Source organism: Xiphophorus hellerii, chromosome 23 (genome assembly GCF_003331165.1).
Source record: "Xiphophorus hellerii strain 12219 chromosome 23, Xiphophorus_hellerii-4.1, whole genome shotgun sequence".
Lineage (NCBI taxonomy): Eukaryota > Metazoa > Chordata > Actinopteri > Cyprinodontiformes > Poeciliidae > Xiphophorus > Xiphophorus hellerii.
Genome location: NC_045694.1, coordinates 11,439,407 through 11,455,852, shown reverse-complemented (window position 1 = coordinate 11,455,852; position 16,446 = coordinate 11,439,407). Strand labels below are relative to the sequence as shown.

The 16,446-nt window shown below is 35.2% G+C and overlaps 1 protein-coding gene across 2 annotated transcripts; it reads left to right on the top strand.

The window, feature by feature from the left end:
• Positions 1–1,879: 1,879 nt before the first annotated feature.
• Positions 1,880–16,422, top strand: clnk (cytokine dependent hematopoietic cell linker). Of its 2 annotated transcripts, XM_032555009.1 has the most exons (18): positions 2,001–2,111; positions 2,945–3,128; positions 5,512–5,552; positions 9,375–9,528; positions 11,640–11,692; positions 11,781–11,829; positions 13,133–13,183; positions 13,278–13,324; positions 13,412–13,422; positions 13,502–13,585; positions 13,932–13,956; positions 14,500–14,524; positions 14,602–14,686; positions 14,766–14,782; positions 14,854–14,945; positions 15,042–15,119; positions 15,805–15,960; positions 16,050–16,422. In XM_032555009.1, exons 3-18 carry the CDS (start codon positions 5,550–5,552, stop codon positions 16,200–16,202), a joined length of 1,083 nt encoding a protein of 360 aa, XP_032410900.1. In that variant the 5' UTR covers positions 2,001–2,111; positions 2,945–3,128; positions 5,512–5,549; the 3' UTR covers positions 16,203–16,422. The 2 variants fall into 2 exon arrangements, with proteins under 2 accessions (XP_032410899.1, XP_032410900.1); XM_032555008.1 differs by lacking the exon at positions 2,945–3,128 and having other exon boundaries at positions 1,880–2,111.
• The last annotated feature ends 24 nt before the right edge of the window (positions 16,423–16,446 follow it).

Sequence of the window (16,446 nt, the reverse complement as noted above, 5' to 3'; positions counted from 1 at the left end):
ATGAATGCTTATGTCAATCCTTTTTATTGTAAAGTAGGTCTGGCTGCCTTGCAGTGTCAGGGAAGGTTTTCTCTACAAACATATTTGCATAATTCACTCTAGGAAATAAAAGGGACGATAGATTGCCCTACTTTATGCAACGTATGATGAGCTGTGATCGGAGACAAAGATGTCAAGTAAAAGAAAATCGGCATATATATAAATATACATACATACATTAATCAATAGATAGATAGATCTTTATTGTCATTGTCACAAGAACAACGAAATTTAAAAAGTTCCATCAGTCAGTGCATAAGCTTAAAAACAAAAAATAACTGTCTCACAATTCACACACAATGTAAGAATTAACAAATAACTGGAAAAAAACAAAAAAAAAACAAATAAATAAGAACAGCCACATTCTCACATACGTCATTCATGATGATTAATGGTTGTTTTTGATTGCATTTAGTTTTGTTATTGCTATCGGGTAAAAACTGTCTCTGAGACGGTTGGTTCTTGTTCTGATTGCTCTGTATCTTCTGCCTGAAGGCAGCAGTGTGAACAGAGAATGTCCGGGGTGAGAAGTGTCCTTTGTGATGTGTTGTGCTTTTCTTAGACAGCGGTCGCTGTGCAAGTCCTCCAGTGAGGGGAGAGGGCAGCCAATGATTTTTTGGGCTGTATTCACAACCCTTTGGAGAGCTTCCCTTTGAGCCGTAGTGCTGCTGTTATACCATACGCAGATACAGTAAGTCAGTATGCTCTCTATGGAGCACTTGTAGAAGGACACCAGCAGCTTCTCCTTGATGTTGTTCCTCCTGAGAACCCCCAGGAAGTACTCGTAAAGACGAGTTAAACTTCTGTAAGACACAGTAGAAGCGGAGCTAAACAGTTTAGTTTTTCTTATACTGTAAGTTGCTTTTGTGATCTCGCAACTTGTTTGTCCTGTGTGTCTCTGTGTTGCCTTGTGTTGGACTAGTGACCTGATCAATGTGGAGCCCAATGATCCCTGCAGATAATGACTAGCCCACCCTGCGAGGTTAGGCAGGTATAGATGATGGATGGGTGAATTAAGAAGTGAATTAACCACATTTTTAAGACTGAGTCAAACATTCCAAATTGAACTACGTTCATTTGTTGTTTACGTTTCCTTAAAAATAATGTGTAATGTCTGCCCCTTTATCCCATATGTCATCAATTTGTTAACTTTTTTATGCTCAGATATAAAATCCAGCTCCAGTAAAATATTCACAACACAACTCAAAGCTGCTTTTTATGCCTGGTTTTAGTCTCTACTACACTGCCAGCTCTCTTCTGAAGTTACAAATCTCTACATGAAAACCTATTTGGAGCCGTTTACAACCTAACTTGGTGTTTATTTTCCGAAATAAAATGATCGCGCTGAAGAGTAATGTCGCTTTTAAAGGTTAACCTTTAATTAAAAGTAGTCACACATTAAAATTGGGCTCACCTTCTTGTTTGATGCAGAAATAAAAGCAGATGGAAATGCGAAGAGCAAATGTCACCCCGCTTCCTTTTGTAGCCAGTAAGGCAGAAGCTGAAATGTCACCTCAACAGAAATAACCGATGCTGTGACATACTGCTATAACCCTGATTTAAAGAAGTAGTGTTCTGATTAATACATAGATTTTGTGATTGGTTGTTGAGCAAAAGTAATGATGCACATAAAGCAAGAACAAGGTGTCAAAAATAGAACATAGGAAACATTACTGATTCTTTTTAAAGAAGATGATTATCATAGAGAGATGCAGATTTGAAAAGCAATGCTTCTGATGAATATTTTGCTCATTCTTTTCACTGCCAGCATTTAACACGGTGAGAAATGCCATGTTATCACAGAACACAGCTCGAAGAGCTGTACACATTGTCTAAAATACACACCTCTGATAATATGGTAGTAAGTCACCACACAGGAAGTCATTTTGCAGTGGGCTGCTCGTCACTCACAGAAAAGTTGAAGCCACTCAAGTGTTGCTGTTCGGTGTACGGCAGAAGAAGAAAAACTGCAGACTTTTTTTTTTTCTGTAGCCGAATACAAACCAAAGAGGCAGAGTTTGCTGGATACCCGCAGACACAGGTGTGCACTTTTGTTCAAGTCTTCAGAAAAGGTAGGTAGACTGAATTTTTATTCCTATTCTTCGAATTGTGTATTTCTGCACATTTATAAACTAAAGTAAGGAAAGAGAGGCTTGTCTAAGTTAAAAAATGGATGAAAAAGATTGAAGAGATGTGAAACACTTTAAAGATTTCCTACAGAAGTTGAGAATCTCACATATGTGCATCATGATAATTTCATTTTATATGGAAATGTAGTTAAATAGCAAAGCAAAATGCAACTATGTTGCATTTAAAGTTTCATAATATAACTATATTAAACCGAAGCAAATTGTGATTCATTAAAACAAATCTCTTACTGGTTCAGGATTAAACTAGTCATAGTTTGACATTTATATTTGAAGAGGTTTTCCCTTAGATGGGACCAACATCTCTCGAATGGTATTAAAACAATGTAAAAGGTGAATTGTTTTGAAAAAATAAACTATTTTTATTTACATTTTAAGATAGGTATGTTTGTTGGAAATTATTAATGTAATGGAAACCATTTCTACAACTGCTGGCCAGCATTTTGCATTTTTCACTGGTATTTTTATGATTTGTCACAGGCAATGAGCTTCAAATCTTTACATTTGGAAGGCCTCTTGCCATCACCCTAATCTTAAATGGTTTACAGATTTTCTATCAGATTCAAGTTGCTGCACAACTCCAAAACATCATTGTAACTTCCAGTAACCAAGGGGAAGTGCACTAGATTAAAAAAGATTGCCTTAAAACCTAAATCTGCCATGGATTTAAATAAACTTAGGCTTAACTGTAGCTCTCGTAATGCATATACAGATATGTTATACCAAGATAGCATTATTAATATTCCTTCTACCCACAGTGCATCCTTTCTGAATCCCCTTACTATAATTTCTGAGAGACCAAACCTTTATTGGATGTCTGCAGCTGATGCTTTCTTGGTACACAAAGCAAAGCCAGGTCACAAATCCTTGAGAAGTCAGGTTGTTATGATCCAACAGAATCCTCTGCACCCATTCCCACGAGGCCAGAGTTCATTTTCCAGAGTAAGTCCTCATCCTCAGATGCTAACTCCTTCTATTTAATCCCTCCTTCTTTTCATACACCTCATCTCACCCCACTCTCCATGTCTCAGTAAGCTCTGTGAAGAAGCCAGACGGCTCCCACTGAGCGTTGTGCCTCAGTGCCAAATCTGAGACTACCGAGACACAGTTTTCCTTTAGAAATGCGAGCTGGTGTTCTTTACTGTCTGCTGGCATTTTCTTCTTTTTTTTTTTTTTTTTTGCTAAATTGTCCTAGCATCTTTTTTGGGTTGGTTTTCTTTTTTTAAATTTCTGTTTCACTTGTCCACACAGCTAAGTGAATTTAAAACCTGGCAATTGCAGAAAAGGGGAGTTTTAATAATGAGCAAATTCTCCTATGTACCACTTACAGTGTTAGAAACTCCAGTAAGAGAAAAATATAAATTATTCGAAAAAGAATGTCCTTCAATCCGACAATCCACACGGGTTTAAATCCTGCCTGAACACTCGAGTCTGACAAGACTGACTTTCTTTCAGTATAACTAAACAAAGCTGGGGCCTGTGTCTAAAACTTTAAGTCAAAGATTATAGGTAAAATATATAAATATTTGTTAGCTATCTTTCGAAAGAGGAACAACAAGAATTGTTTATACTGCTGCTAAGATAATATTAATATGGTGATGAAAATATTATTTATAGTACTTATTTGATATTATTTTGATACAACCAAACCAGCTTTATTTACACAGCATGTTTCATACAAAAATAAAGTGCAGTGCTGTAGAAAAAAATAATTTATTAAAAAGATAATTAATTTGTAAAACAAGACCATTGAAAATGATCAAAATATATAAAACTTATCAAGAATTTTTACAAGTTATTATTTTTGTGTGAAATTATATAATAGAATTAGAATATAAATTATATAATAATTAAAAGGCAACAGAATGGATTGAACTAAGATATAAGAAAAGTATTTCCCAACAGTCAAACTTGTCTAAATTACCAAAAACAAAAAAATGTAGAACCCCTTTTCAGTCAGCTGATCTGCAGTGCACAGCAAAATTTGAGGAAGGGGAAGTCGTGCTTTTCTGTGTGCGTCTACCAGTTGGACAAAACTCTGGTTAATTTCTCTGGCATTTCAGTAAAAATCTTTAAGCCATAAGAAACGTATGATAAAACATTGCTGTGCTTTTAAACCATAAATTTTCAAAATGGTAGTATCCCCGAATATAGCCAACTGATGCTTAGTTCAAATTGTGATTATTTGAGTGATCAATAAATAAGGCATTATAAAACTTGAAAGCCAAATTAGACATTTTTGTTTGCCACCACAATCTAGCTAATTTTAAGGTAAAGACTTTTTCATTCTTTATAAACAGCCTGTTTCTAAAACAAATCTTAAGGATTTTTATCCACAAATGTTTTAAAGCATAAATATGTGTTTTGTTTCATCAGGGTCAAATAACTTTTTCCTATCTTAAGATTAAATTACTTGACATATCGTATTGAATAAGTAGGCTAGAAAAACGTTTGCTACTCTTGTCAGTCGCTATTCTTCTTCTTTGTGCACAAGACAACGTTTTCTTCTTCAATCTGTGGTGTGTCTGATTACTCTACTAAGTAATGGCAAATGTAAGAATATATATTTTCACATGACTGCCAGGTGAAATTAATACTTAGTGCTGAAATAAACTGTGATGTTTTGAGAAATGATTTGTGACCTTTACTGGGCAGCAACTCTATTTAAGCCTCATTTTGAAATTGCTCTGAATTTACAAGAAAAGCCTCTTTGAACAGATACAAAAGTTGAAATGTGTACGTTTAAAAGGAAAAATCTTTCTGAAGTTAAAAAAAAAACAACATCAGAAACTGGGTACATTAGATGGAGTAATGCTCTAAAAAGATCTAAAGTAGAGTGCGGTGAAATTAACATGGGGACATTGCGCCATACTTGAAGGCTTATAAGATCACTTTGTGTGATAAATTTATCTAAAAAACATCAGGATGAAATCGTTAAAAGTTCTACCTTGTGACGTATATAACACCAAGAAAATATGTGTGAAATTATCTTAACTTATAATTAAACAAGAGGTAAATGTGTTATACTTTTAATAAGACAAATTATCTAATGAAGCTGTTCAATGTTTGAGTATGAAAAAAAAAAATTGAAATAACAAAAAGTTAATTCATACTCCTCCTGATGTGAAGAGCAAAGACTGCACCCCCATTGAAAGCAGCAGGGAACCACAACCAGCACAGCGTGCTGCTTCTAAAGACCCCATTCCTCTGCATGTCTAACTGTTGAGGAAGACAAATCCAAGAACAAACTGAGTTGGAAGGACACATTTTTTAGCAGAACACCCAACTAATGATGTTTTTCATTTCTGTTTTTCTCCCTCGTTAGCCGCCGAGAGAAGGAGCAGCTATGAGTTCGCTGTGATAATGGTGAGTTATGGTGCTCCAGTAACTCTGGTTCCACATGAATGTTCCCAAGGGGGAAGTTTTGGAGTCAGCTGAAACTTTTTAAAATTATTAATTTTCTGTAAATAAAACACAGAAACCACAGAGATTATTTTTGGTGTTTTCACTGAAAACTACGGCAGCTGTCTTGGGGATTTTTGTCTTGTTTGTTGTTTAATTTAAATTTTGCCAACTTGTAGTGTGTCCACAGTCGTGTGTTTCTGGCTTCTTTTTATTTGTTTGGAGCTGTGTCCACAATTCTTATTGAAACACTTACGTTGTGCAATATAAGGGGATGGCGTACTGCAATTCTTTATAATTATGTGTTGAGTACCTGTAATAATGTGTTGCTTCAATGAGCTGAGGAACGGATAATTTGGATGATCGACAGCAGGTTCTAATGATTTTTGCTGAAAAGGCCCATCGAACATTATCTGTTGTCATAACACAAGCATTAATTTTTATTCTACAAGACTATCCAATTTTTATTGCACATTGTGTCATTGCCATGTATTTAGTAGTGTTGGTTCAAACACTTCAGAAGCGAGCACTCATTTCATTTATGTGAAAATCCATCCATCCATTCAGTTTCTATACTCATTTATTCCTCAAAGTTCACAGGGGGCTTCCAGCTGTAGTTGGATGAGAAACAGAGTATACACTGCATAGGTCTAAATTACTGGGCAACATACAGGACAAAGAGCTAGCTTCAAAGGGTAAATTAGAGGGACCAGTTAATCTAACAAGAATTACTTGGACGGTGGGAGGAAGCTGAAGTGAACCCATGCACTCCAAGGGAGAGCATGTAAACTCATTGACAGAAAGAGTTTATGGCAGTACGCAGTACGTGGACCTTCTTGTTGTAAGGCAACCGCACTAACAAATTTGCAATCTCAATATAAAAAAGAAACATTAATATTGTAATTTTAAAAAGAAAAAAAGTTTTCTGTTAGTTTGAAAATCAGATTATGACACGGCCTGAACAAGCGTCTTATCGTGAAGCCCTGGTTTGAGAGTTCTTATTGGTTTATCATCATCTAGGGTCAGTTTTTATCTCAAGGCATGTTTAAATCCCATTGTAAATTAATCAGAAATATAAAGTGTGCATGAGTTTATTAAAAGCATATTTTTTTATATATAGAGAGACCAGTGTTTTGTATCAACAAATACAGAACATCACAAAACATTTAGAGCCTAAGCTTGTTTATGGCTTTCTGTATTTTAATTTATAAAAACACACAATACAATATTAAAAATTACATCATTGGCACATTTCCGATGGCATGGACTTGAAGAGAGTTCTGGACTTGTCTTTTCAAAGCAAGAAATACTCTGGCCTGAATTAACTTTGTTCTTGTTCTGCTATGTTTTGGTCCTTGTGGCCAATGAAGAGGTTTCTAATGATTGGAAAATTACTCATGCAGCTCAGTTTGCCTGATAGGTTAGAACCCATATATCAGAATGTTCTGATAACGTTTTTATTTAATTCATTTTGATAATATTCCCATTGCAAGTCGAAAATAACCAAATTGGCAAATAGTTTAGCTATTTCCCCAAGCAATAAAAACAATTATGCATTACAGCAGCTTGTGTAGCAGTTGATATGCTTGGCAGCCATTGATTTAAAATTGACTCAGGTGAAGAAGACTGTCCAACTTTCCAAATTATTGTAATATTAGGGAACATTCCGGTTAATATTTTCAGCTCAAAACTTCTAAGACAGGCTTTCTGAAAACAAATTGTACGGACTGAGTGGCGCTCATAATGAGTAACACTTTCATAATAACAAAATGCCATTTATTTAAAAAGATTTTACAATGCAGTTTGAATGTCATGAACAAAAACCCCACAAAAGAAAAAATATTTTTTTAATATGTGGATAATAGTTTATCCATCAACGAGGAAAGCACCCATGGATGTTAGCATTAGCAGGCTAACTAGTAGCAATATCATGCTAGGTTAGCACAAGCTTCAAAACAAACTAAATTTACTACCTAACATGATGACATTCTGTTGCACAAATAGAGGATAAATAATTAGTTGGAATTACAAACTACCTGTCCAGGGTGTACCCTGCCTCTCGCCCGGAACGTTAGCTGGAGATAGACACCAGTACCTTTCCTGACCCCTCTAAGGGACAAGGGTGTAGAGAAAATAGATGGATGGATGGATTGATGGATGGATGGATGGATGGATGGATGGATGGATGGAGTTACAAACACCAGAACACTCATTGAAGAGGGGACTTCTTTCCTTTAAACCAGTTTTATTTAACAGATAACGGTTCAATATTTGCTTCACTGGCAGCAGCAAAAGACACTATGAAGAGAAACTAATTAAACTGTGAAACCTCTGGCATTTACAGTGTAAAAATCAAATCTCGGTGCTTCTTTTGCCTCCAACAACGCCACAAAACTCTGACACACGAAGCTCGCAATGTTTGAAAAACTCTAGAATTGCCTCATTTTTATATCCCTCTAGTTATTCCAACATCTCTTCAAAGAGCATGTTTTATATCCCTGGTCAGCATGTTGGAAACTGCATAGGTAAGCTACTGTGCGTTTGGCAAGGTATAATCAAAGCTAATCACTCCATAGAAAGTCATAGGGCTTAGGCTTGCACAAGATTTTTTGCTCTAGAGTACATGGGTTTTGATTCATTACCAGTTATTTTTGCATTAATGTTCCCAGCAGGGATCCAACTGGACATTAATTAGAATTAAATGTATAAACAGATTTTTAATATAAAAAATAAATTAATTTAAAATGAGATTTTGATGTTTGTATGGCTATTTATCTAAAGGATTAGCAAAAATACCTAATAAAAAAATAATAAACTGAATGGCCATCGTCTAAGTACATGAGGCCAAAATTGTTTATTTGGAACAAACAAAATGACAATTTTGTTCATGCAAATTGGGAAAGGGGTGATAGAGCTGATGATGACACCTGCTTCATAAATAGTCACATCTCTCCTCAGGATATATGCAGTCTCAGGTAATATACTTTACTGAACAAGATTACTTTTAGTCAGGCTGCTTTGTGAAACGTTTCTGCATCAGACTTTTTCCCTTACCACATCTACTTATAGATTATGCTTTCATGTTATTTTTATCACAAATGTAAGTTAGTTATCTTAACTCATATAACAAAAACTTTAGATCGATAACAAATGTGGTTAATATAAACAGAAAGAAGTAGATATTTTTATTTGTAAAGCAATATCTTAAAGGATGAGTTCTTCATGTGTGAAAGTTACTTCACACCTAATGTTGTCCACGCCTGGAGAAAGTGTTAAATTTCACATAAAAAAAGAGAGAAAAATCAATCTTGTCTGATGTGTCAATGTAGTTTTTCATGTAAAAGCACAAAGAATCTCCACTAAGACAAGCTACTTTAATTATGCTTTCTGGGACCACGGTTGTAGTTGTCATAATCAAATGCATTTGTCCAGCTTTACCATCGTTGTTTAGTCTTAAAGTCTGAGACATAATCTATTTTCTGACTGAAACAATGTGCTCATTATTTAAAATTGTGAAGCATATCCTGCTACCTCTCTGAGGCTGAATGCAAGAGTGAGTCAATGTGAATCAAAAGCTTAAAAAAGGAAATCCCTGGCGGACAAGCAGATTGTGTTACAACACTTCACAACTTCCTGTGCTTTTCAAGAAGTACAGATTTAGATTTAAAAAAAGCAATGGGTCAGAATATTTTACTGTAATAAGAAGAATTTAAGCGTACTAAGACCACAGGCTACCATGTCTGGAAATAAGTGTAGTATAAAGTAGTTGCAATTCTCTGTTTGCAGGATCGCTTCAGAGAAGACCGGAACAGAGCTCAAACATGTGGTGACATTGACGGCAAGATGGAGCCTGAGTATGATGTGGTGGATGACCATGAGGAAGTGCACAATGTGCGCATATTTCCTGCTAGACCTATAAATGATGAGAGAGAGTATGCAGGTAAGAACAGAGATGCACATTTAGCACCCATTATTTCACTTTCTCTTAAATCTCTCCAAAATACAAGTGTATGTTTGGGGTACTCTCCTTTTTTTGTAACTATGAGTTAGCTTGACTATAAAGTCCATAACTCAGTGGCTCTCCCTGCTTATTAACATGCAGACCACCTCATATCTTCTCAAATAAAAATGTACAAGTCTGAAGATAAATTCTTGATCTTTCCAGGGAGAGTGAAACTTCAATTTAAGAAAGATGAATGCATTGTCATAGATTTTATTGTTTATAGTTGTTGAACAAATCAATGTAAAAAAAAAACTAAGAGTTAAAAATACAAGTACAAAAATTTTATATAATATTAAATATACTGATGTCTATTTATAACTAGTAATAAGGTCAACTAAATAAATCAGATGCAGTTGAAAGACATTTCCATGCACTATATCAACAGATAAAACACTGTAAGACATTATATTCAACTACACTTTTTATGCGATTACAAAAAGAATTTCCACTTGTTAGAAATGTGCACTAATTTCCTTAGAATTGAGTCACCTTGTCTTTTAAACTTCATGACTTACATGACATCACATTACAATAGCATGCTGTAATTTTGGCCCATTCCTCCAGACTGACTTAAGTTAACTGGGTCAGGTTAGCACATCATCTTTCTCTCAAACACTTTTTCAACTTTGTTCACAAATTTTCCATGGAACTGAGATCATGGGTTCTTTGATGGACACATAAAAAATTTTGGCTTACTTACAGTTCTGTTTCTATTTTCTTAGTATGTTTTGGTTCATTGTCCATTTTGAACACACATATTGCCCAAACTTCCTGTCCTTTAACATCCTGTCTGTTGTCTTGGGATTCTTGAGGATGTCCTTTCTTCATGATCACGTGTGTTTTGGGAAGTTCACCAATATGGGGAAGGACTCATTTCACTGCGAATAACGCAGCTCACAAGGTCTTTTATTTTTGCCTTTGATACAGTTTTTCTCTCAGACACAGGATTTGTCTCCTTCCTGATCAGTTTTTAGACTGAACATTTCCATCCTGTTCATACTTACATCTTAAGGCATCAGGATGAATCAGATGTTTGAAGGTCCACAGTTGTCTTTTTCACATCTTGGCAAATTTCTTTTGATTTCCTGATGTCATACAAGAAAACGGTGTGTTTTATGTGTAGCCAAAGAGTACATTAACAGATGTCCCTCATTTCAACTCAAATGTTATGAATGAACCTAACAGAAGCTTGACATGAACATTCACTTGGCTATTAATTATCACACTGTTTGGGGGAACTTGGGAAGCATTGCTGTTTCATTCCCAGATGATCAGTTAATTCTTTAATATTAAAAAAATAAATTAAAAATAAATAAAATATCTGAATTTCTCACAATTAATCCTCGCACATCCAAAAACCACATCAAACCAACTCACGTTCTCCAAGACACTGACTTCATCTTCCAAAAAATCCATTGTATTATGGGGGAAATTTTCTGCCATACTCACATTACACATGTTTTAAAAGAGCTAATACACATGGCAAGATAAGAAACAGTGTGACAGAAGCTTAAAGTTGTACTTTACACTTTAGCCAAGACTCAGGGGCTGAGTATGCGCTTGTGCATATAATTAGAAAGAGTCTGAAAGAAGTTCTTGCAAAAAGAAGTAAAAACAGCTTGGCTAAATGCATGGTGAGACTGGGAGGAGTGTGGCTCTGACTGAGAGCTCATGCTGAGTGAGCATGATCTGCTAGTGGGTCTCCAGGGCCATCTGTTGGCTGAGTCAGACTGCAGGAGATTACAATTATCCAGGAGCCGAGGAGGAGGAAAGAGTAATGGGAACAGACAGGCTTTTCTCTCCTGCCTGGATGTGGCTATCAGCCAGGGGCTTCACAGCTTCATGTTTCCAACCATGTACCCAATGCATCTCTTAAATGTTTACACTTGCAGCAGTCTCCGTCGGCAATCAGAGTGATTTTTTTTTATTATTTCTGTGCAAAACCAGGGATGGCGCTGACCAAGTTATAGGGTTTTGATAAGAACTAAAGTTCAAATAAAACTTCTGCCATTACTAATACAAATATGATATTTTTATTTGCCTTCAAGACAGGGATGTTCAGTGGCCATCATCTGCTCAGAGCCTGTCATCAATCTCTACTGTAAGCCTTGTTTTCACTGCTTGTAAATTACTTCAGTTGCGCCACTTTACTGCTTATAAATGCTCTGTTCTGCTCTTCAATCAATCAGCGTAGACCCCTTCCTAGATGTCCGCCCAGAGAGACCCCTCAATATAAAGGTAAACTAGACAGTCTTATGTTTTGGTAAATATAGAAAATGTTTATTACTTTACATGCTGTGCTTTTTAAAATCCTTTCATGTTACAGCAATAGAATTCAATGTATTTTATTATAACACTTGTTTTTTTAAGTCTGTTTTTAGACCTCCTGAGTCAAAAGTTCATAGATGTCTCAGAAATGTCTTCAACAGTTTTGAACGTCTGTACACAGGAATATTTGCCCCGTGCTTTTCCAGTTTAAGATGGATACTGCCTTTAAAGTCTTGCCATGAACTCTTAGTTTGATTTGAATATGACATTTCACCACATGGTGTGCTTTGATCAAAACCCTTTTTTGTTACTCTGGTTGTACAGTTGAAAATAAAACTACATACGCAAAAGATTTTAAAAAAAATTCTCACCGTCTAAAGTTAAATCAGACTAAACTTCTCTTGTTTTATTTCTGTGAGAATTAAAGTAATTTCTATTTGCTAAATGCCACAATAATGTGGGAAAGCATATGACAGTTTTTGATTTATTAATGTCCAAATCACAAGTTTTCATGCATTTCCTCAGTATGTGGTAGCATTTCCTTTGTTTGACTTGGGTCAAACATTTAGGGCTTATTTCCAGAAGTTTCTCACAATAGCTTACTGAAGTTCTGGTCCATTCCTTCAGACAGAACTGGTGTAACTCAGTCAGGTTTGCATGCCGTTTGAGTCACAAACCTTTTAAGATCTGCCCACAATTTCTTTATAGGTTTGAGATAAGAGTTTTATAATGGCCGCACCCAAACTATGATGTCGTTGTCTTTAAACACTTTGCAGCCACTTAGCCTGCATGTTTAGGGTCATTGTTCATTGGAGGACCAATTTCCGCCTGAGCCTTAATTTCTTGGCTGATGTCTTTTAGATGTTGCTTCAGTATTTCCACATCATTCTGTTTCATCATGACGCCATCTATTTTATGACGTTCACCAGTTCCTAGTTTAACAATCCTCTTCCTACAGCAATTGTTCAAAAACCCTGCATTAATTTACTTCCAAATTGTAGAAGTAAAATGTAACAAAAAGTGACAAATTCAGAAGGTCAATTTGCAAGGGATTGTACTTGTTTAGTGGCCAGATTTAGTGTTTACATTTTTTTCTTTGGTGCAATTTAGTTATTAGAAAGAAGTCTTACCAATAAAAGTTATACTAAAAGGTAACTTTATAGGATATTTGAGTTCCTGTGGTATTATTGTAAATTCATTCTTAAACTAATTACTATGATTTGTGCTTTAACATCTGATTTTAATTTCTGGTGTTTCTGTTTTTGAACTTCAGTTCCAGTTGTAAATAGAGACATAAAGCCAGGACGGCAAAAAGTTAAAATAGGTAAGACCATTCAATACCTAAAAAAAACATGTTATCGCTCTGGTTAATACAGGAAACTCAAATAATCAAAAATAATCACATGCTGCTTTCACAGATAGGAGGCCCCCACCTTTGGAGCCAGAAGAGCAAGTAAACATCTATGTAATAAAAATGTTTTTATTGGTGCTTAATGTTTTGATTTGGACTTGTTAAATACATAATTCTTCTTTTTTTTTTCAAATTTGACAGCATTCTCGCAGGTAATTACGTAAATATTTACTTGAAGTCTTCCTCCTTAACTTCAGCTGAGCAGATTTATAAAGACTCTATGCTTTGCAGAAGTTCTTCGCCACACCCACCTTCTGCCTTGGAAGTATCCAACAACCTTGCTGGCCTGGCTGTGCATGAAACCTACAGGAGAGAGTAAGTACAGTCCACGATGCCATTACTTGATCAACACCTTATGCCAGTGGTGCCCAAAGTCAGTCCTCAAGGGCCAGCATCCTGAATGTTTCAGTTCTCTCGCTGGTGATAGTAACAACCTTTTCAGCATGTCGATGTTATTCTTTGGTCTTCTAATGAGCCATCATTTGATCCAGGTGCGTTAAACCAGTAAGAGACCTAAAGCATGCAGGATGTCAGCACCACTGCCTTAAGCAGCTTGATACTGATTGTAAAGCATAGCAATGTCGCCATCTGCTGGTTGGTAAAATCTCAGCTAATGTGGAATAATACTTTCTATTGATGTCTTGTGCTCTTTTGGTTTCAGTAGACAAATGAGAAACACTGAAAAAGTAAGTGCACCCTACTTTATTTTTATAATCATAGCCAGTTTTCCCAAAGGTTTCTCTATTAATGGGCAATAGTCATGAGCCAGCCCTCTTTTATCTGAAGTTTACTTTCAAAGAGCCAGACTTCTAAGATAATTAATTTTTCAAACTGACTAATATATGATTTTCTTTTGTTGTTTTGTTTAGGTTTTTTACATAGGCAAACAATGTATTTATTTATTAGTCGTTGATTTTTATTTTTAAATTTATTTTTATTTTTTTGCTTTAATTATTTTTAGATCCATATCAAGAAGGTTAAGAGTAAAAATAAATTCAGTTAAGGTTTTTAAGTAATTTACTAAGTGTTATCAAATTACTTAGAAACAGTTGAGTTACTCTAAAAAAGTAATAAGAAATCCTCCAACATTCAAGGCAAATAAATAAAATATTCCTCAGATAAATGAAAGGGCCATTGATAAAAGAAACATGTAAAAAATAAGCTCAGAGATAAATTAAGACTTCACTTTAACCTCCATCATTTGTTTTCTATTTCTTTTATTTTCCCAGGCAGACTTCAGATCACATGCCAGAAGTAAGGCTTAAAAATAATCTATGACAATCATGAATGCAGCGTTTGGGTTGTTGTAATTATCCTAAACATCCTTTTAGGTCCGCAGTCTACTAAAAATGGTTCAGGCATACTGAGCCATCAACGACATTCTTTGGATTTGGAGACTCATGACTTAGAAAATAGGTGGGACTTTTAATTATCAGATTCATTACTAAAAGTGATGCAGAATGTAATTTCTAAATAGCTTTATGTTTCTCTTCAGGTCACATCAACATGTAGGTGAGTATCTATGTTAGAAATCATCTTAATCATTATTAAAAATTGGTTAAATAAGTTACATCTATTGAAAGAAGGGATGGAGTCCAGACGTCATCACCATGAGTGGCCTCAAACCAAAGAAGACATTGATCAAAATGATTTTGTTCCAATGGACAAGCCTAACGTAAGCCGTCCTGTACATACATTTTATACTCAGAATTTGTCCTACATTTAATAACAACAGCTGACAACTGAAGTATGAGCTCATTTGTTATTGCAGACCTACTGTGAGGAAGACTGGTATATTGGACATTGTAATCGCACAGATGCTGAGCACGCCTTACACCTGGTGAACAAGGTATCTCAATATATCAATACGTAAGAATATTCATGGCCCTATTATATTTTATTACATTTTGTCACGCTACAACCACAAACTTAGTGCATTTTATTGGGAATTTATGTGAGCATTTTTATTTAAGCATCAGATATATGGTCTATAGAAAGGTTTACAAATAAAAATCTGCAAAGTGTGATGAACATTTGTATTCAATCAATAAATACAATTTATCAATTAAGTGACTTCTGGAAGCAATTTCTATCTGATTTTATTTAGGGGAATCAAAGCAAAAGTGACTGAATGCAAATGCACACCACATTATTTAGATTATTATTTGTGGAAAATTTAGAAAGTCCTTTATCATTTACCTTATACTTTATAATTGCACACTACTATATGTTGGTTGATCATATAAAATTACAATAAAATACATTGAAGGTTGTAACAGAGTGTGTGCGTGTGTCACTGTGCTGTTAAATATTGCTCTTACACGTTGATTGTGACTTTACAAAATATAAGAAATCACAGTCAAAAAGCTAACAGCTAACTTTTTATATATATAAAAATATACATTCTCCAGAAACCTAGGAGGAACACATTCCACAAACAGCAGGGTAAAAGAAAAACAAAACTTTAACTGTGTTTTCGATTAAATGTTTTTAAACATGAACTTATTTTCTCATTTTACTAACTCTGATAACAGGATGGGGCATATTTAGTTCGAGACTGCTCCAATAACACCAACAGTGAACCCTTGGTATTGGTCGTGTATCATGAGAAGAAAGTCTATAATGTAAAAATCCGGTTTATTGGGTCCCTCAGGAAGTACGCACTTGGAACAGGCCAACGATCAAATGATGTAAGTATAATAATTCAGAAAATAATATCTAGACATTGTACTCATGAAAGCCTTAAATTTATTGTAACTCGCATCCTGTTTTTCTCTAGATGTTTGACTCCGTAGCAGGAATCATCAAATTCCATTCCATTTTTCCAATAACACTCGTCAGCGGGAGAAACACAGCAAGCACCAAATGCCCAGAGAACTGTGTGCTGACATGTCCAATAACCAAAAGTGATGTTGTACAGCTCCTACAGTAACGTCTGCATCTTCCAGCCAAGAAAATGCTTTCATCTCAAGCTATTTCCCACAATACTTTTAAATTTCTGAGAAAAATATTGCACATAGGTGTTGTTCAGGTGGAGTGCTGGGACCTGGTTATCTTCGGTTGCACAATTTATGTCTATTGTTAATTATGATGACATTGAAGTTGGTATATGATTTGTTGCTAATAATGATAATAAAAATTATTCTTATTCATTTGCCTCCAATTTTTATGTAAGG

Bases quoted from the DNA above. Each gene is read 5' to 3' on its own strand.
- clnk (XM_032555008.1), top strand. From the start codon at position 1,895: ATGGTAGTAAGTCACCACACAGGAAGTCATTTTGCAGTGGGCTGCTCG. The intron at 2,112-5,511 runs GTAGGTAGACTG...CTCCCTCGTTAG, and splicing joins TGTTCAAGTCTTCAGAAAAG to CCGCCGAGAGAAGGAGCAGC. The intron at 15,120-15,804 runs GTATCTCAATAT...CTCTGATAACAG, and splicing joins CCTTACACCTGGTGAACAAG to GATGGGGCATATTTAGTTCG.